Here is a 21162-nt window from a genome sequence, read left to right on the forward strand (position 1 = left end):
ACTCTACTGCTGTAGGTTATGCTACTGAACCGTGCTGCTTCCTTACATTGGATTCTTGAAAATATCCCACCAGAAGGGAAGGAAGTAGTGGAGTGTTGCTCCAGGGCCACTGTGACTGCATAAAATTATATGACACCTGGTAATCAAACTATTTTTCAGTGATGGCAGAATTTACAACACACTTTAAGCCAGTGGAAGAGTAGTTGCTGCACACTGAAGGTTTACAACAAGAGTAGGAGAAAATACACCTGCAGCTCCTCAGCAGTCCATCACTAGTATGTGCTAAACATTGGGGTTGGAGAATGATGGGTTGTGCTGCAGAATTAAAAGGTGAAAAGCACTGTATTTTCTTTGGCAGAAGCTGATGAATTAACTATTTTTTCAGTTATCCTTTGCTTTTCTATAGTGGGTGTCCAGGGTAGAAAGAGTCATAAAATCATTACCTTAAACAGGGCACCTATTTTGAAAGGGGGCTGATCTGGTGTCTGCTGCTGGACTCTCTCTATTGCTCTACATGAGACAAAGAGAAACCCACAAAGAAAGAACCTGGGACAAACAGGATCATATGCTCTTCTCCCTCCAAGTAAAAATGGTGCAACCACCTGTGAATGGAGTCACTCTTCCATTTCTCTGCTCTCTTTCTGCCTCTGACTCTTGTATTCCAAGCTGGAGAATGGCCTAGCTCATCAGAGGAGGTCAGGAGTGTTCACCTCTCAGAAATGACAGCGGTTAAGAAAGACAGTTCTTCTGTGTGTTGGGAAACTTCAGGTTCAAACCATTCTACTCAAAAAGGGCCAAAGTTGTGTCTGTTGGTCTGGGATATATGTAGTGTATCAAATATCAAAGGGTATGGAAAGGAACATCGTGTTTTGGAATCCCAGAATATCATACAGACACAGGTGATCTGGTTTTACCTGCTTGTAATCGGACTTTTTCTTCACTTTGAGAGCATAGGTACATTGAGATGCCAAAGCTAGAGCTTGGTTGAGGGTCAGAAAACCTGTAATTTTTTATTGTTTGAGCCACTGAGCTAATTAGGTTTGTTAAAAGGACAATTCTGTAATGTGCATGTGCAAGCTCTGCCTGTGCAGCTTTGCACTTTTGGTGTCTGTGGTCTCTTTCTGATCATGTAGTTATTTGTTGGAAGTCACATGGTTTAGTTTATGACAACTTGTTTGCCAGGCCTTCTACCAGTCAGTCCTCTCATTTTTGCCTACAATAAACTGCCTTCTCTGCTGACTCAGAGCTTTCTAAACCATTTATAGATAGGAGCAAATACAGCATGAGACAGAGACATCCTTAGTGCCATAGAGGGACTGCTGTGGTTTCACTCTGATTCAGGAGAAGAATGTGATAAACACATTAAATTAATGATTTTATGTAGCTTCAGGGGGAAAAGGTAGATGGCTGCTGCAAGTTTTGTCCCTTCTGTCACTGCAATTGTTCATTGCACATTTTCATCTGCACTTACAATGGAGAATTCTTCCTGTACCATCCCCTGGCTGGCATTGAGTTGGCACTTCCTGCCCTGCTGGACATGTACCCCACCTCCCAAACTCACCTGAAGTATCCAACATCCTGTCAAGGAGTGCTTGAGCATGTTCCTTCGCTGAGGTTTGTGAATTCCAAAAAGCAGAACTACTTTCTGCTTCAAAGTTCAGTGCTAGACACAGACTGACAGCACAACAGTGAAACAAGACTGGGTCTTACTACAAGGTGGGAAACAATTACAAAAAGAAAATATCCTTGGCCCAAGTTAAGAATTCTGTCAAAGTACTTTAATCCCTCTTTATTTCTGGAAGTTTTCCTTAAGTTGCAACAAATCCTCATTCTCCTTAGGATATTTATGAGCTGGTACTTTTCTTGTCTCATTTCTTGGTGTCAAGAGGATGTTAAAAGCGTGTATTTAACGTTCTTTTGGTTTGTTTTTTGTGGGGTTTTTCAAGGAGAGAGATCGCTATGCATACAAGATTCATCTTCCAGAAACAGTAGAACAGTTGAGAAAATTCAATGCAAGACGAAAACTAAAGGTAAACTGAATGTAGTGTTAAAACAACATTATTACAGAGCTTGAACTTTGTGTGATACTTGATTCATTTAAAAACTGCTAAGAGAAATCCCATGCTTTGAAGTTAGCAATAAAATAAAAAGTTGCAGCAGGCCTTCACAGATGTTTATTGAAATGATGTCTTAGGCTGTTTGTCCTTTCTTCCTTTCTTAGTGCATAGTTTTCAAATTTCAGTGCAAATTGTCTGGTATCAACCAAGGTGTATATGAGGTCTTCATCTTAATAAATTCAGTAATTCTATGTAATATGAATTACTGGAGAGAATCGTGCAATCACTTATTATTGTGTTATATTTATAATAAAAGGAATTAATAATAGTAATTTTTGATATCTTTGCTGAAGAAGAGCAAATACGTATTCTTCAGTTTATCCTATTTATGTTTAACTACATACTAGTTTATTTTTGAGCCATATTAAAAAGAATGTTAACATTTTAGCCCAAAACGACATGGTTTTCCTTCTGTTCTTGTCATGGAATGTTTAACAGAAACATTTCTGAATTCACTGAAAGGTTCAGAAAATTATGACAAACATGGAGCATTACAGTTCATGGGCTGTTTTACAATTTCTTAAAAAACTCAGAATTAGGTATTCACACTGAGCTGCTGCTTTGCAAAAGTTTCACCTAGCTGAGGATGAACAGATGACAAAGTTCACGAGCAGCTTATTCTCTTAGGTGGTTTGTATGCCCAGGTAACATTTCCATTAAAATGCTATTTAGTACATTTTAGAATATGACCTGATTCCTGTTCTAGGTGCAATTTCAGATATTTCCTGGATTTCTTCCTGGGGAGGCCACTCTATTTAGTTTCCTGAGCTTTTACACCGTCATTATTTTTTTATGCCATTTTATCCAAAGCTCTGTTCTGCAGTATGTTTCATGAAATATGTCCATACTTCCATAACTGTGAGGCATTAAAACCTGAGTGGTTAAAGTGTAATTTACTTGAACAAGTAAATATATGTCAGAGGAGGTAACCATTTTTCTGGGTTTGTAAATTCCCCTGTAATGCTCATTGTGGGACTCAGTGATTCTGAATAACTGTATTATTTTTATATTGATGCATTATGGGTGTCAAAGTATTGTAGTGCTGTCAGTGTCAAATTATGACAATTTCTAAAATAAAAACATAATGTTTTGCTTTAAAGAGTGAATTTTTATTCTTGGTAATCCAGTCTAGGTAAGAGGAAAAGATAAAGAGATCAGTTATTTTGTTTACATTGAACTACAATGTGAATTTATGCTTCACAGTTATTATTTCAAAATGCATTCACATAAAGAACTGTTCTGATGAATCCCCTTGCAAAGAATATTTTTACTGTTTATTAGTGTATGACCAGCTTTTCTGTTAGATACGGTCACTGATAAAAGGGAGGCAGAGCTGAAGACTAAAAAATATATTTGCTCTTCACTGAAAAGGTCAACACACAAGAGACCTCAGGAGACTGAGGGATCCAAGGGGCTCTGGAAATGTTTCATTATCCTGCTTTGTGTAATTGAGACTCTGTGGGTATTTTTATTCAGGGGGCAGTACTAGCAGCTGTGTCAAGCCACAAATTCAACTCCTTCTATGGTGACCCCCCTGAAGAGCTGCCAGACTTCTCTGAAGACCCCACCTCCTCAGGTATTTTAACAGAAAGTGTATTTACTGCAGTCAGCATGTCTTCAGTCCATGCTGACCACAGATTATCAAGTATTTACTAATTTCTTGAGATTCCATAAAATTGAATATTAAGTTAACATTTACATGTGAAAGGATTTTCAGTCACAATGGCATTCACAGCTGGCAAAAATGAAGAGAAAATCTCAGCACAGTTTTAAGCTTCTACTGAAATTCTGTCTGACTTTTTTATTTTTTAGTGTATGTACATTTAATTACAAATAATGTTATAATCTGTTTATAACATTTCTATATACATTTCTCTTTATATTACTTGAGTATAAAAGCTTATTGAAATTTTGTCTTGAATTCTTAGGCAGGAGCAAAGCTCTAATACCTTACTAATAGTTATTTATAAAAAGAAGCCATTATGTACCAAAGTTTCCTGACCTCTTCTTTTAGAGAACAATATGATTAAGGTGTGTTCTGTTTAAAGCACACTGGACAGTATTTCTGACCCCCAGATCTTCAGAGAGAAACAATACACGTACCTAGGGACATCCCAGCATACCTCAGAGGGGAAGATAATACTTGTGCTGTGATCTAGGCCTTCGACAGGACAGTGACCTTACCCAGCAATCATTTTGTCCGTAGCCCATTTTCAGAAATTTAAATAACCTGTCAGTCCCTAAACTAACACAGCCCTGTCTTCATTATGTATCTTAATTTTGACATAACATTGCTCAAAATATTTGCAGTGCAAAAGTCTGGGTTGGTTTGTCTGACCTAAAATTAGGATTTAGGATCAATTTAAATGAACCTTTAAGAAAAATCTAAGACCGGAAGGACTGTCTTTAATTTTTCTAAACAATTTAGGAGGTACTGGCAGAACATTTAGCTATATACTGACTTTTCTAGAAGACATTTCAGGAACTTAATTGCTGTGATAATTCTCTGTCCCAGTATTTTTATAAGTGAGAAAATTATGTATTGACTGCATATATTAATTATGTCTTTCCTTCTATTTCATATAAGCAAGTAATTATAAATTATTTCAATGCTATTAATATAAGAATTATATGCCTCTTGAGAATGGGGGCAACTTTTCTTGGTTGAAATTCTCCAGTTTCACTTCTTGGAATCCAACTTCGAGTACTAAAATTAAAAGATTGCTTTGTCATTACACATGAGCACCATTCATAATTCCCATAGAAATGAATTGGAATTTCAGATCATTTATTGCAAAGCCTCATGGCTTAAGTTCAGCCACACAGCTTTTGGATACTTGAACTTGCAGTTAAGGATCCACCTATTCTTTTAAAGAAAGAATAAGTCAGTTTTACTTCACCTAGAACTCTTGCAGTGCCTTAATTTTTGTTTCCATCTACTTCCCCCATTTCAGTGGTGAATGGCCACCAACATGACTGGCAGTGGCAACTTTCCTAATCTGGAAACAGCAGTTCTGCTTTCCAGTTTCAGTCTCACATCAACAGGACATGTGTCTTCCTCAGAGTGATGTAATTGCAGATATCACTTTACAGGAAAGTTCCAAGTTCTATTTTTTTCTGCTCACAAAATACTTGAACCCAGCGCACATGTAAATTGTACAGAATACCTGTGTTGGATCCATTGTTAGCTTGTGTTCATCTCTGAAATAACTGAAACAAAAGTTTGGAATTCTCAGGACAGCAAAATTGTTCTCTAACCTGACATTGTTGATCAAACTGATGGGGGATCACAGTGATCAGGAAACCATGCTAAGTGGGTAGTTTTCCTTATGTTTCTATGACCCACTACTTTAGCTGACAAAATATTTAATATTGAACATTAAGCCTTGCAAGAAAAGATTCTACAACTCTTTCAGCTTTCTCTTTCAGAGGTTGTAACATTTCAGCTGAAATTCCTAGATATCAAAATCTATTTTGTTTCCTCTTCAGAAGTATACTAATAGTATTTTCAAATACTTCTAGCTTGTAGGATGGGTCTTGGGATGATTCTAAACCAAACTAGTCTGGAGAAATTAAAACTCAAGAATTGCAGTAGAAACTTGATTATCTTAAGCTTATTTAAGTTTCCTTCCTAATACCTCATAATGTTATTCCAGATCATAAACTCTTAATGAAGAGCATTTAATATTTTAGATGTGATTACCAGTTATTCCTCCCATAAAATTTCATGAAGCCTATCACTGTAATTAAATGGTTTGTCAGAAACAGGCAAATACAGAACTCCTATAGAGATAAATATACAGAAATATAGATGCTTATTAGGTTATGCAAATCACATTTCCTGTCTTCCAGGGCTTTCCAAACACAGAAAATTTAAATTCTCTCTTTTTACCCAATAAGTCTAGAGGTGTTCTTCCTTCAAAGTTCAGTATGGAAGCCTGGGGTTGCTGAAACCTTGGAACATCTTCCTGTGCTACCAGAGTATTATCCCAGGATAGGGAGGCACTGCAGGCAGCAAGTCAGATGACTTTTGTAGATGCAGAAGCACAAAGCATATTCTTGTTCAAGATTTTTCCAGTGGAAGTCAGAAAATTTCATAGCTAAATTAGATGGGAACGAACAGAGATAAATTTCATTTAAGGTCAACCAGTTTGTTGTTTTTTTTTTCTGTGCACATCTTCCTTTCCTTTGTACAGTGTTAACAGCTCTTGGTTCTGACCACTTGCTGACCCCTGGGTGGTCTGTTTCCTCTTTTGTCAGCAACCATCCTCTGAAAAACTTGAATTAATCCTGCTATTATCCTGTTGGTAACATGGCAGAAACCAGTCTTGCTGAATTTTGAGTGTGATAAAACCTTTTAAAATACTTTTAAACTACAATGCTGCTTTATTGCTGACAGCCTGTGTTCAGTAACTTCTCCAGTAAAGTCACCAAGCAGCTCAGCTGACAAGTTTTCTGCAAATGGTCTTCTCTAGAATGTGAAACATATGATTTTCAGGTTGCCTGTCTTCAAGACATTGTGAAGTGTGTATTCCCCAAGGCAACAAATGTTTTGGATATTTTTACTGTCCTGAAACAAACATAAATCAGAAGTTAGCCATCAGCAGCCCTGAAAGCTAAATCTGTCACAGGAGAAAAATGGTCCAGTAGGAAGTATTTCAAGTGGACCATGAAATACATAAGGTGCCAGGGAAATTCACAGCGTTTGCTCTCTGCTGTCCTTCCCCATCTGCCTCCCTCCTTTCTCCTGCCCAGTGCCTGGCCCTCCTACCTCCTGATTGCACATTAGCTCTAGACAGGATTTCCTCTCCTTCTGTCATATGCTGGCCCCTTGTCCCCCAGGAGAATGTACAGACATACAGTTTTCAAGTGTTTTCATAACAGTGCCTCAGGCTGGGCAATGAACAGCACCAGTGGAAAGCTTTTAATTTTTCCTCCTTTTGCTTCTTGGGGTTTGACTTGAGAAGCTGAATTGAGGACTGTTTCATCTGGGGTGTTAAGTAGATTCAAAATCGTTATGTTTTCAGGCCAACAGTTAGAAAAACTGATCAATTGAAGAGGTTTTTTATAAACTTTATGTTTCCAAAAGCTTTTTGTAGCCACATTTTCAGAACCAAGTCAGTGCTGGAGTTAAGCTAGTGGATAGTCCATAGTCTTTGGAAAACTGCATAACTGACTTTTAATTAAAGCAACCCTTACCTTTTGGTTCAAGGCTGTTACTCTCTGATGTCTGCTGGAATTGCTTGGTCTGTGGCACACATTTCTGAACTGTGACCAAGAGGTTTCAGAGCAGCTTTTTGCCACAGACAGTTCTGGATTCCTGTAAGGGATCCTCAAGCTGTGTTTTGGGGTAACCTCAGAGCAAGAGAAGAGCCTGAGTGGCCACATGTGCTCCTGCACCTGTGCTGAGCAGTGGCACTGCTGCAGTGCTTCCTGCCTTCGTATGAGTGTTGGGCTCTGTGGTCACTCTGGAAGCAGAGAAACAGAAGCAGAGTTTTGCACTGCACACAAAGCAGCCACACTGAACCTCCTTCAGTGCTATTTTGTCTCAGGATTGATGTGTGCAAATTGAAATTGTCATCCTGTTCTATTTTGTCAGACTCTGTGTTGTCATGTTAAACGAGAAGTTTTTAACAGCATGAGATCTTGATTTTCAAATTTGATAATAAAAATGGGAATAAAGCTAAATCTCTTAGTCTTTCAGAGCAAGGTCAAACAGCATAGATAGAGGCAAGTTGTGAGCTCACTGTCTCCAACATACATGGAAGTAGCTGAACTCACAAGTTAAAATGATTAGTTGTTTATGGGATTTAGAATTAATGAAATATTGTCAATACAAGCCCATATCTTAAAACCCATCAGTTTCATCAACATAAGTAAGAAAAAACCCCACTTTTGTAATGCAAAAATTATCACTGATTTTGTAAATATTTGCAAAGGGTATTGTGTAACACTTTAAAATATGAATGCTTGGGGGAAAAAAAAAACTACATTCACCTTATAATTGTTATTAATTTCTTCACTAGTATTACAAGCACAGCTATCAGTTTTGAGATCATGAGTTTGTGTGTTTCCAACATTCCATTATTAACTTAATGATTTTTCAGCTATTGATTCTTTGCTCTGATATGTTTAAATTTTAAAAAAGGGCATAAAGACACTGTTAATTAAAAGCAATAATGAAGTGGTTGTATTTCTAAGTGGTTTACATAACATTTCTCACTGAAACTTTTGATTTAAATATAACATTGCTGAATTTTGCTTACTGAGTATATTAATATGATGTTATGCATCATTTGCAGTATGTTGAATTATTTTATCATTTCAACTCTTACAATATGTTTACTAAAAATCACTTTTTGTCCCTGAGTGTTTTTAAATAGTTTAACCAATGTTGAGAACAGTCTGGTATTAATAGACCTCTAACACTGCACCCATGTGCTGCCTTCCCAATGCCAAATGTTTGTTTTCCTCCCATCCCAGTCTGCCAGTGCCATTTGCTTCACACACTGAAAAACCATATTAAAAACTGGGGGGATCCTTGTCACTTTGTTGAGACTATTTTTTGGCTAAATTAGTCTGCTAGGTTGCAGCTTTATAAATGGCTTGTTCTGAAATCTTCATACTGTTTGTTGTTTGTCCAAACGCTGCCTTCCTTCTAGGACTTCTAGCAGCAGAAAGTAGGTATCCCTTTGTTTTCCTTTAAGGCATATCAGTCAGCTATGGTGTGTGTCTTGCATGTTTAAAAATCTGCTTTCTTTTGCTTCTCTTTGCTCTTTCCAGTTTTAATACTGCCTGTTCAGATAAAATTATATGGTATTGACTAAATCTGTCTACAGTGTAATATATAATTAACAGTACAATTAAGCAGAAGGATGATTTCCAGGGAATCCTGAAGGTTCTAATTTAGAGGCAGTATTAAAATTACCTGAGCTTTGGGATTTTTTTCCCCAATATTTAATATATGTAACACAACTGAACTAAAATTTAATTTTCATTGAATTAATAAAGTATATTTTGGTTTTGCATTTTCATTCCAAAATTGTTTTCATAGACTGATGTGTTTTTTTTCTTCCTACCACCAAACATATAATGTAATATTAGTCAAATATTATATTCTTGCTGTACGCTTGCATGAACTTTCTTGATCCTTCTGTGTTGATGTGGCACCTGATCTATGCATATGCACTGTGGATATGCATACACCTGATTCAATAACTATCCAAAATGTGTCTCCTCAATGAAGGAATGTTGTTGGCATGTAGGGAAGAGGTTCTGCTGCAAGGTAGCTGCACACTTCATGAGAAACTGGGAGCACAAGCACTTCTAAAACCTGCAGACTATACTAGGCAGAGGAGAAGCTGTGAAATTTTAGACCCTTTGATACAAACCGCAACCATGGCAAAAACAACTAATTCAGCAAAACTAATTCTCCAAAAACAAGCTATAGAAAGTGGGGGTTTCCTGCAGCATTTTAAGACTTACAGATTAACAGCTCTACTTCTGTCCTAGGTCAGGACATGTCAGCAGGACATGTGTCCCTGTCTCCAGTTCTGATCAAGCATGGATTTTGTGGTTGTTGTTGTTGTTTGGTTCATTCTTTTGATTTTTACAGATTGTGGGGGAAGTTAACTTGTTCCTTTTCCTCCTATTTCTGCATCTCAGAATGCCTGTCCAGAAACATGAGAGTGATATGGATTCCATGGATTTTTGTATAAAAGTTTTGTGATAGTATTATTTTTAAGCAGTTGTAAGGGGGGAAGGAAAAAACAAAACTCATACAGAGCCTGTGCCATGATTTTTGGGTTTTTGTTTGTGTATAGAGACTTTTCTTCCACAAACTGACTATAAGGGTGTGCTGCTGTCATGCTGGTCAGAAGGGGGTTTTTAGACATTTTTGCAATGAGGAAGAAAGGACCTAAGGAAGTGATAGTGAAGGGCATTCATCTATTAAAAGATTCATTTGTTTAGTTGCATGTGAGTGCACTTAGGTGTAAGCTACAGTTCTGGTCTGAAAAACAACACTTCTGCATGTTTCTTCAGCACCACGCTAGACTGGCTTTGTCCATATCTGTGGCTAGATTTTCAGTGAGTGGTAGCTGGGAAAAAGAGTTAATAAACTCTTTTGTGTGAAGGTGCCAAGTATGGGGACAGGAGAAAGTGGAGCCATGCCTACACTCAGTGTCTCTGTGTGTGCAGGATGAAAAAAGTCTCTCCTCAAAATTAAGCATCAGTCTCTCGCTGCCCTTTGTCCTCTCCCCCACCATTTCCTCTTCCCCCCCATCCTTTGTTGTTTTCCATATGTAGTACTCTCCTCTATATTCCTTCTGCTGTTTGGAAACACTTCATCTCTTTGTTTTCTTTTTTTCTTTATTTTTCTTTTTTTCCTTTGTTTACTCTCTTTCTTCCTGTTTTTCTCTCCTGCACCTATTTCCTTTAGTTTCATTTCTGACTTCTACATGCCTTTCTCTCTTTTCTTGTATTCCTTAGGTGTTCTTACCTTCTCTAATGTAATTGTAAATCCCAATACCCTTCCATTGCACCAGCAGTCTTCTTTCTGAATGATTTTTGTCATCTCCATAAACCCCCATCTTTCTAGCTCTCTTACTACACTCTTCCTGATTGTTTTATATACATACAGTGTATGTATATACATATATTTGTATTAACGCTGCCTTGTTTGCTTCCCAGTAGCATTCACAGAACTGTGTGCATTTAGGAGCTTATTTGTAAATTTATAGGGTGTCTAAACTTCACTGTTTGATTTCAGTCTAAGAAGGAAGAAGTCATGAAATGAAATAGAGCTCACATCTGAGCAGGACAGAGCCTTGACTTGCCTTACATTTTAATTATACTGCTGTGCATATGTAAAACATGTATCTGCCACTTTATTTTAAACAATTACAGTCATATACATGTATACACCCTCTTTGGCTGTCTTCTGTTCCTGCAATCAGTTGCTCTGGAATACAGTGAACAGCAAAGAGCCACAAATTACTGTGCGAGATCAGAGCCATCTTGACTCCAGTGATTTTTGCAGATGTTGTTGCAAGTGATGAAGAGCAGCTGGTGCTCAGCTGGCTTTCTCTAAATCTGAGAAGTTACATCAGTTAAAGTAGTGGAAAGGTTTGCACTTCATAATAATGCCCATGCTTGGGGTTTTTTTGTGGTTTTTTTTGGTTTTTTTTGTTTGTTTTTTTTTTTTGTGTGTGCTTGTATCCTGTGACTTTGTTTTGTGATTCTAATATTTGATTTATAAAATTTGACAATTTCTGACAATTTTTTGTCATTCCTTGCTGGATGTACTACCCTCAGACTTCTTCACAAACAAAGTAAAATGTAAATCCTGCCTTCTGAAATGTCTGTGCTTTAAGAGCCAGGATTGGTCTTTTAATTTTATTTCCAGCAGCTGCCCATGAGAAGGCAGCCAAGAAATGAGGCTGAGAGAAATCAGCTTCTGTTTATTGTAGTTTGGGTGGCATAAGGACAGAACTGTGATATACAGAGAAATTGCAAAAGACAGCAAAGCCTTGCTTAGTCATTTAAATACCACTGTAAAATCTTCAAGACACAGTTACTTAGCTGTTTACACAACATAAAGAATAGTTGAAAAGCCAAACAAATAAAGGTAGTTTATAAGAAGGATACAAATGAGTGGGTGTTGTCATGAACTTATTTTATGTGGTTCTACAAATCTAAGAGATTTAGATTTTGCCAATGTCTCTTTCATAAAAACATGCTATTATTATAATGGTCATCATAAGTTTTTCTACAGTTATTGCCTGCCATAGTAATTGAAGGAGACTGGCAAAAAGGTGTTTATAGCTTTGTGTTTAAACAATGTCAGGCATCCTGAGTTCTGGGTTTTCATTACTCAGAAGCGGGTTTATGACTGACCCAAGACTTAAATGAGCATTTGTAATCTTCAGTGTTAAAAAATAAATCAAGGAGTTCTTTTGCCCTCTGTCAGACTGTGTTTGCAGTCAGGATGTAGTCTGTGCTTTGTAGCAATATCTGAGTCTCTTTACCTAAACACTTTATTCAGTTGTACACTGTTGCAGATCACCTGTCACATGAAAAGAGGTTCCTATTTCTGTTTACTGCCTGTTGCATAACAGAGGGAGCCAGTTACACCTCCTGGTGTGCTGAGAAACCTCAGAAAAGCAAATTTTGGGATGTTTTGTGCTGGGGGAACACATGACTACTGCAGAATATGTAGGTAATTCTTGGAACAGTATTTAAAATTCTCTTTTACTCTGTTCTGGGGAGAAGTAAGCAACTCCTCCCTACCTTTAAATTTCAGTTTCTCTAGTCAAACCACCTGTTCCAGACTAGAATAGCTGGATGTTGTAGTAACAACACTATTTTACCAAAGCTTTGCCTACTTCCAGCCTTATGAACCAGTGTCCATAGCAACTTCAGGTGCACTGCATGAGAACTACAAAGACTCTAGAGACAGAATTCAGCTGTAAGAGAAAACTATTTCTGACTGGCCATCTTCAAAAATGAGATAGCAGAACCCGCCCAGAATACTTGTGGTAACTTCGACTGTGCACTGTGTCAAGAGAAGATCCCAAGTTTCTGCCTCACAAGGCGAATACATGTCTCTGATAAATAACAGATCTGCCTCAGTAGGCAGAAGACTGCTCAATTCATCTCTGTCTTCTCAGAAGTAATTGGGTGTCATCCTTAAGAAGTCATTCCAGTAACTATAAAAGCATTTTATGTACTAGTGGTGACTGCAGGAGACTGTCATAAGCATTCTAATGTGGTTTTTCCTCTTTTTTATATGACAGCTCATAGTTTTCAACTTTTCACAGCTGGCAGTCCCCAGGAAACTCTGAGTAGCTGCAGCCATCCTTTCTTAGGTATTTTTATGGGAATACAGGGAAGAGAAGGTTGTGTGCATGGCCCAGAGTGTCACTGCTCCTTTTGACACTGAGGTCATTTGCTGTGCATTTACAGGAGGATCCAGAGTCTTCTCACAGAGCCATGTTTGGTGTGGATTTTGTTACTGTTTCTGCAAAGACTCTTCTATTTATATCACTGGAATTGCAGCCTTTCCTGTGCACTTGGATCTGGTTTTATAGTAACTTAAGGTGCAGGGTGAGATTCATCTCACCCAAAAGTTGGGGCTACTTGAAAATTCTGGGGCAGTGGTTAGCATTTTCTAACAAAGTTTACTTTATGTAGTCTTAAAAAACAAATGATCACAGCCAGTCAAGTTAGTCAACTTCCTGATTTTTCCTGCCTTACTAATATTTATGCATCATTCTAATTTTCATGTTTCTAGATTCTGTCTGTAACTGTTACAGACCATGAGAAGTCTTAGATTTTAGCTTGCATGACTGTAATAATTCACTTAAGTCCTTTATCATCTGTGCTGAGGCTAAAATGGATGCACTTGCAATGTTGAAAAGAGTTTAAATCCTATTTCAAGAGGATATAAGCTTTAATTATAAATACTGAGTGCCTTTACACTTTCCCCAAAGGTTAGAAATTTAGCTCGAATATGAATCTTTTTAGAAACAGGTGTGCTGTAAAATTGGTTAACTTTATTTTGTGTAGTATCTCTTCCCTGGATTTAAAACTCTTCTGAAAGGAACTTATAGACATTTTAACAGATGTCTGTAACAAAGAGAGTTTAGGTATTCACAAAAATGCCTCCTCTTCTGTCACCTTTTTTTAAGCACTAACCTGCTGTCAGTATATTGCTGCTATGCCATTTTCTCATGCAGGTGCACATTATCTGTAAAATGAGTGAGGGGCATGGCAGTAGATGAAGCATAAGATTATAAGTAAAAAAAAAAAAATATGGTAAAAACTGTCATTTGAGAGATTAACAAAGTCACTGTCAGAAAGTCCCATCAAATTTCTTAAGGATATTCTTGGAAACTTTATTTACAGTCTTCTATTCAATGTGACCAATGGACAGAAGAAAAAAAAAACACCCAATGATCAAACACTAATTTTTTTTTAATTCCCAAATATTCAAGAGGTTGTTGAGATGCAAATATTGAAAAATCATTACTTGCATTTCCATTTCAAAGCCCTCAAAGTATTCCAAAAAACAAAGTTTGCAAAGGAAATAATACTGTCAAATAAAAATGTGGTGGTCCAGAGCATTTGGTGTTTCACAGTAACACAGCACTGCAGGCAACTTTGAACATGCTTCTTACTGGTTCCAGATTTGGCTCAGGTTTTGGGGATTATGGGCAACACTGAGCAGTTTTAGAGACTCTTAAGATCCCCAGGCCTCTGAAGTGAATCTTCTCTTGAGTTTTCCTTAAATACCCCAAATATACAGAAAGGGCTTTGAACCAAGAAAAAGAAGCTTTGCTTGAAAATAAAATAATTCAAACTCTGAGCATGAAAAGAGCAGAAATAAAAGAAAATTTTAACAAAATTTCTTCTACCAACTGGATCCTGGAAAGTCAAGCACTTTCCTTCAGGCTTGGAGATCTCCTAAGTCCATCAACCTTTTAACTGATGTGCTGAACATGTAAAGGAAACAGTGCAGTCCTTTTGGGGTCCCTGGGTAGGTTTATTTCCTTGCCTTTGAGGCTTAGCTCTGATCTCTCCATCCTCTTACCAGCAGATCCTCAGCCCTTATATTTTCTCAGGTTTCCTGCTGTGTCTGGCAGAGGGATGTGGATGGTTCCTTTCAGCTGAGCAGCCTTGTTCATTATCAAAGAGGAAGCAAATTTTTCTCTTTTTCAGTGCACCCGATCTCGTGCACAGCAGCTACTAAAAGTCAAACCATTTGTTTACTTGCTGACAGCCACAGATTTTTAAAAGAACATAGATTAGTACATCAGATAGGTATGAGTAATCAGACACACTTGATGGGAGAGAATTAAGAAGTTTTATTGCTCCTGAGACATGAGTTGTGAGTGAGGGCGATATTGTGGTTCTCAAACCTTGTACAGAGAGCTGTGAGGAGAATCCTAGGCTGAGGTTTGTACTGAATGTGATGCAAGAGCTTCTAGATTTGTAATTTATTTCTCCTTCTTGGCCATGAGGTTGCAAGTCTTGTATAGTAGTTTTTGTGTATTCTGTTGTGTTTATTCCAGTTTTTCAAGATTTTCAGATAAATAAGTTAACTTCTTTACTTGTGTGGTTAAGAGGCAGTTTGGTATATTGTTTTTATTACATTCTGAAAACGCAGTACAAAAGGCTTTGAGTTAAGGAGGGCTGGTAAGAATTGTTCATCTTCAAATAGAAGATAGAATTTCAAGGAATGCAGCAGTTTTTTAGATGTTATCTGTCTTGTTAAAAATACACAGGCAAATGTATAAGTGAACAGAATAAGCATATTGATGAGAAATTAGTGAAGTAGAGAATGTGTAGAATTTGATATCCAGAATTAAGAATTTAATTATAAAAAACACATTCAGTACTTCACTGCCAGACCACCAGCATTGCTGCAGACTCTCACTGGATATGCTGCCTTCTTACCAGTTGCTTTTACCACAGTGGAAAAAGTGAAGACATGATCCATGGGTGTTGAGATAAGCCAAAGTTGGCATTCTAGTAAAGCACACAGGGGGCAGCCACCACTGATACTCTGATTTTTAAACAAGTTGTTTCACACAGAACCACTGTGGGGTGGTTTACTGTGGATTTGTGTTGTGTTTCTTTGTCCTCTCCTGCTGAGAGTTCAGCTTTTCCTCCTGGACTTCCACCTTGCACAATGCCTCCTGTTTCTCCTTTTTGTCTCCATAGCTCTCACTTCTCTCCCACCCCCATGCCATATAAAAATCATCCCCATCATCCTGTGGCCCAAAACAATGCCCTGGTGAAAAAGCAGCGAGTGTAATAGCTGGGCAGGAGATAACCAGGCAAGCAGAACAAACAGAACAAAAACACATTGCAGCCTTTTTTGTCCCCCAGAGGATTCAGCAGTCAGGTGTTTCTCCCTCTTCCCTCCTTTATCCCAATGCTGATTCTTAAAACATTTGTGAAAGTATTGGTTCTTCCTGATTTTACCAATGTTTCAGATTTGATTTCAAAATTATTCTTACTGATGTTTTACAATTCTACAATATGTATTGGAAATTGTCTGGCAGTTCAAAAAGAGAAGTGAAGCTTGGCTTGGAAATGGTGAGGACAGGCCAGTAATCCAAGTTGCTCCATAAGACATCATTGGAAGCAAGGTTAAAATGGAACAAAGCTGAGCTTAATAAAATCAGGTTTTAACCTCTCTCCCATTAAGCCATTTCTTATGTGTAATTACATTATCTGTGAGCACTTTTGATAGATGTAAAATTTATTCAGTGAATTCTCCTGTTAAAACTCCAGCTTTTTTAAGCTCCTATTCCAGTTGTACCAGATGAATTGAAAGTTTCTTTTTCCAAAGTTCAGTTTACCATGAGCCTTTGCTTTATTGATTTTTTTTTTCTCTTTTTTTTTTTCCTTGTCTGTTGCCCCATAGGAGCAGTCTCACAGGTGCTGGATAGCCTGGAAGAAATTCATGCACTTACAGACTGCAGTGAAAAAGACTTAGATTTCCTTCACAGTGTTTTCCAGGATCAGCATCTTCACACGTTACTAGATGTAAGTTTTCTGTGATAAAAATTTGAATGTGTTCCTGTATCTGTTGTTCATTGGATAATATTTTATTTTATCCCGAGCATATTCCCTTTTCTTGTTTGATACCAAAATCAATTTCTTTAGTTGTAGAATGTAAGAATCATCCAGCACTTTATGCAAAAATAGATTTTTAGGACTGTAATATAGAGTATATTAGAATATGTAAGTGATTAAGAGTTTGACTTAATAGGTTTGCTTTAAAATAATTCATCAGAATAGATTTTTTTTTCTTTTAATATGGGCCAGATTTTAGGGGTTTTTTAATTTCAAATGTGAATTACAACTTCATAACTGTACATATTCTTTTATCATTAACATTAAATGTACTAATGTTAGGCCAGTGCTGGGGATATTCTTACAAGTGTGACGTTTTTTTGTGTGATGCACCAAGGTATGCTCACTTCTCTTTCACACTTGGACATGGTATGTAATAGGCTCAGTCATCTAAAAGCTCTGTGGTTCTGGAGAGCTGCTAGTCCGTAAGGCAGCAGTGTCTTACTGGAGTGCCAAAACACTTACTGAGTGACAAATTCAAAAGGACATCCTGCTGTCAGTGACTTCGTATCTGCACAGCACTGAGGTCTAAAATAAAAGTCAAAAAAGGTAGCAGAAAAAATACTTTCCCTGATGTTTTCTTCTGGGATATGTGGATAGTTAATGCAGAAGACAGAGGACTTGCTTTTCAGACAGACCAGCCTTTTCTAAAGCAATCTACACCTTGCACTGAGAAGAAACTCCAGATGGAACCAAATGTACAGAGGCACCTTGGCAGGTGCTGTGACACAGCAGTGGCAGATCTGTAGAGCAAAGCAGCTGGCACTGAGGAGCCAGTGCTGGCAATTCTGTGTGTTCTAGGGGCTTTTACTTTATGCCAGTTGTACTGCAGTCCTGTGGACTGGATAACCACTGGTAGGCGAACAGCATCTTTTATTTTAATGTTGTTTGAGAGTAAATATGCTCTGGTAACACTTTACAGTGTAAAATGAAGAATGGTAGGTGTGCATAATGAGATTAATTTTAAAAATGCACTCCTGGATCAAACCGAAAGGCTTGTGTGATCACGTGGATGATGACCTTTTCAGTACAATGTCTTAAACTGAACAGCTCAGTGAATTATCACAAATCTAACAAGATGTGTGTGTTTTTTACCGAGTGAAAGAGCCACAGGAGTAGGAGTCATTCCAGCTGTCTGATCTGAGGTAGATTATTATGTTTGTAGAGACTTCATAGAGTTTCTGCAAAACTGTTGAATGCTCTGGTTCCTCTGTGCAGCTTTGCAGGAGCACGAGCTGAATGTCAGCAGTGCCACAGGTCCTTTGGTGGCTAAACTCTTTAAAATGTAGTGAATGATTTGTACTCTTGTTACAGTTTGAGCAGTCACTTGAATTCTGTGCATTCTTGAAGTTTAAGGGATTGCAGTGTGGAAGTGGCCCCAGCTGCCGGGTTCTGAGCTGGCCTGTGTGGGAACACAAAGCTGCTGGCAGAGCTTCCCCGCAGCACAGCTGCCCCTGGGACTGCAGCATCCAGAGACAGGGAGTTGGCTGCTAAGTGATGATGGCATTGCCCTGGCACAGCACTGCAGTTCTAATCTGTGCTCTCTGATAACTGTTTATGCATTTTACATCAACAGTCATTAGATAAAATTATATGAAGCACACAGGAGGAAGGGACTAGGAGCTTTTGACTTTCCTGAATTGCATCTCCAGCAACTCATCTCTGCAGTTTGCATTTTGCATGAAATTTTTTTTCCCAATTTAAGTTCACCTATCTTGTGTCCCAGATGCTTAAATTACTTTTTAAATGGCACGCTGCAGTATAGGAAGGTACTCAGTTAATATGAACAAGAAATAAAAAATCTGGATAGGAGTAGAATGTGTGTAGTAAGAATCAAAATACTTGTGTCACTCATGCAGAAAGGTTTTAGATATTTATTTACCATTATTGTGTTATCATATAACTTCTTGGGCTTTGGTAAACCACACAGCCTTAGTATTTTTCTGGATGACAGGTCTGCCAGACATTAACTCATGCTTCTGCAACGCTTTTGCTTTTTTCTGCTCTTGCTAGTACCAGTGAGGTTCCTAGTACTTCATTCATGACCTGTTACTGCTGTAATGGTCTTTTGTAGCTTTTCAAATAAGAAAAACCAGCAGTGAATTTGTACAGTTTTCACATTCTTCATCACAGTCATTCTCATAAACAGAAAGGGATACATTTAATTGCAACTTATAAAGATATCTTATCTTTATAAGAACAAATTGCCATCAAAAAGCATTTTTATTTTATTATGATATGTGGAAGGGAGATGATAGAATCTTCCCAGGGACACTTTGGTTAGAAAAATACAAAATAAAATTCTGAAAGAGTGCAGTGTCTTGAAATACATATTTTAAAGCCTGAAGCAAGTTACAGACAGTATTATGTGAAAGGGAAGCTTTTTCATGTCAGTAACTTGAATGTGGGAGATTGATTTCTGATTTTGTGTCAATACTATTCCAATTTCTTTCTCAGGAAAAATCACCAGTTTTACTTGGATGAAGTTCTGTCAGGAAAACTGTTTATTCCTCTTAGAGTATTTGGGGTTACTGAAGCCTCCAGACCAAGTAGCCTATTATATCCCACTAAGTAGGAATTCTCTATTCTGTTGTGAAGTTGTGGCTGTCACTTTGCATTAAATACTGTTCCTCTTCTGTGGCCATTTTCCACAGTTAAATTTGTTCTCATGTTCCTACTCTTTCTCAAGAGTTATCCTTATTTTTAGATTAAGCACATGATGGTAGATCATGCCTGCTGCTGAAATATCTTATTTTTCCTCTGAAAAAACTTTTTCTGAAGGCCAAAAAAAAAGAAAGAACAATCATTTTGTTAAGGGTGCAAGTTACCCATGTGTTGTTTTTTTTTCAGATTACAAAATAGAAATGTTCTTTCCCGGTAATTCATTAAGTTGGGTGTTATGAGAACAGGCACCTCTGAAGGCCACAGGAGGCATCATCCTATTGATTGTTTTTAATTGATTAATTTGTTTGGATAACTGTCTTAAGGCTCTCTTCCAATTGTCCTGGTGGCCAGAGGTGTTCAAAACAAGGGGAAAAAAGGTGCCAACTGTTTAGAAAGTAATTAATCACTCTCAGCCAAATTCTGCAATAGAGAAGCATATCCTGATGTGGGTTTATTGAATAGTTTCATTGTGTATTTTTTCCATCATTTTCCAGAATCCTATTATTTGTGTTGAGTGGGTTTTTTCCTGCACAGAAGTCTCACATTTCATTATTAAAATCTAATTGTGTTTACTGCAGAGAGTAAAGAAAAGGTCCTTCTAGAAACAACCGTATAGAAATATTCACTGCCTAAAAAAATTTATAGTTTAAAAATTGATTTTTTTTAAGTAAAAGAGTAACTTTGGTTTGGACAGATTTTTCTTTTTTCTTGCTCTGTTAAATGTGTGATGATCAACATTTTGGTGAATGCTGTAGGACATTTCTCTGTGTCACTTAATAATGTCTGGGTTTATGACTATATAAAGCTTTATAGACTGTTTCATTCCAGTATCCAATTTAGATGATAAAGAATGCAGTGTAGTATATAAATAACTTTATGGAAAAACAGAGTTAAATTTAAGTAGTGAAAGCAGTTTTTTATTACCATGCGCAGATTTTTAGAAGCCTTATTGAATGCTTGAATTAAATTCTTTTTTATTAACTTTCATTGAAAGACATCCTGGGAGACACTGCTGTCCCGTGTCAGCAGTACTGATAAAGAAGTTGGAAAGATTTGTGAAGAGGTTACTAATTTTGGAGGTCTTTTACTTCAATTATTGTTTGTTTTGCAAAGTCTAGTGGGCTTCAAGGCTGTGCTTAGTGGGGAAGAGTTTTACCCATGATGTTTCATCTCTATCAGAGCATCAGAGGAATTCTGCTCGGGTGTAAACCCAGGAGCTGCTGCTTGGTGCAGCTGCCTGCTCTGGAGGAGATCAGGGAAATCCTTCTCCTGTGGGGTGGAGTGCTTGGGTCACCTCTGCAGGGCCTGGGCTGACTCTGACTGCAGATGTCCCTCGATTTACAAGTGAGATTTTCACCCAGCAGGAGAACAGGATCAGCTTTTGTGCGGCTGGGGCCTCTCTGCTGGCTTTGTCTGCATCTGGCCGTCCCAAGGCACAGATAGTTCTCTAGGCTGATGTGTTTTGGCTGTTAATTTTAAAAGTTTTTTTTTTAATTTATTTTTAAAATTTAAAATTTATTTTTATAATTTAAAATTAAAAGTTACATTGTTTTCGTAGATGTACATTTTGTAGATTTTAAAATTTATTTTTAAAATTTAAAATTTATTTTTAAAATTTAAAATTAAAAGTTACATTGTTTTCGTAGATGGAATCATTGAGGTAAGTGTTGTTATTTCTGTGATAGATACTTTACAAGCTTTCAAGAAAGTTTGTTTTACTTTTTGCTGGCTTAAC

At 37.4% G+C, this 21162-nt stretch overlaps 1 protein-coding gene across 11 annotated transcripts in view; it reads left to right on the forward strand.

Moving 5' to 3' along the window:
- Positions 1-21162, forward strand: part of CASK (calcium/calmodulin dependent serine protein kinase) — a 186304-nt gene that overhangs the window by 117478 nt on the left and 47664 nt on the right. For 8 of the 11 annotated variants that reach the window (XM_068179712.1, XM_068179717.1, XM_068179719.1 and 5 more), the window contains 4 exons: positions 1947-2030; positions 3594-3693; positions 8780-8797; positions 16552-16673. In XM_068179712.1, coding sequence (XP_068035813.1) covers positions 1947-2030; positions 3594-3693; positions 8780-8797; positions 16552-16673 — 324 coding nt within the window. The remainder of the gene's footprint in view (positions 1-1946; positions 2031-3593; positions 3694-8779; positions 8798-16551; positions 16674-21162) is intronic. The other 3 variants (XM_068179715.1, XM_068179721.1, XM_068179723.1) reach the window with 1 other exon arrangement.

This window comes from Anomalospiza imberbis, chromosome 2 (assembly GCF_031753505.1).
Source record: "Anomalospiza imberbis isolate Cuckoo-Finch-1a 21T00152 chromosome 2, ASM3175350v1, whole genome shotgun sequence".
In the NCBI taxonomy this organism is placed as follows: Eukaryota; Metazoa; Chordata; class Aves; order Passeriformes; family Viduidae; genus Anomalospiza; species Anomalospiza imberbis.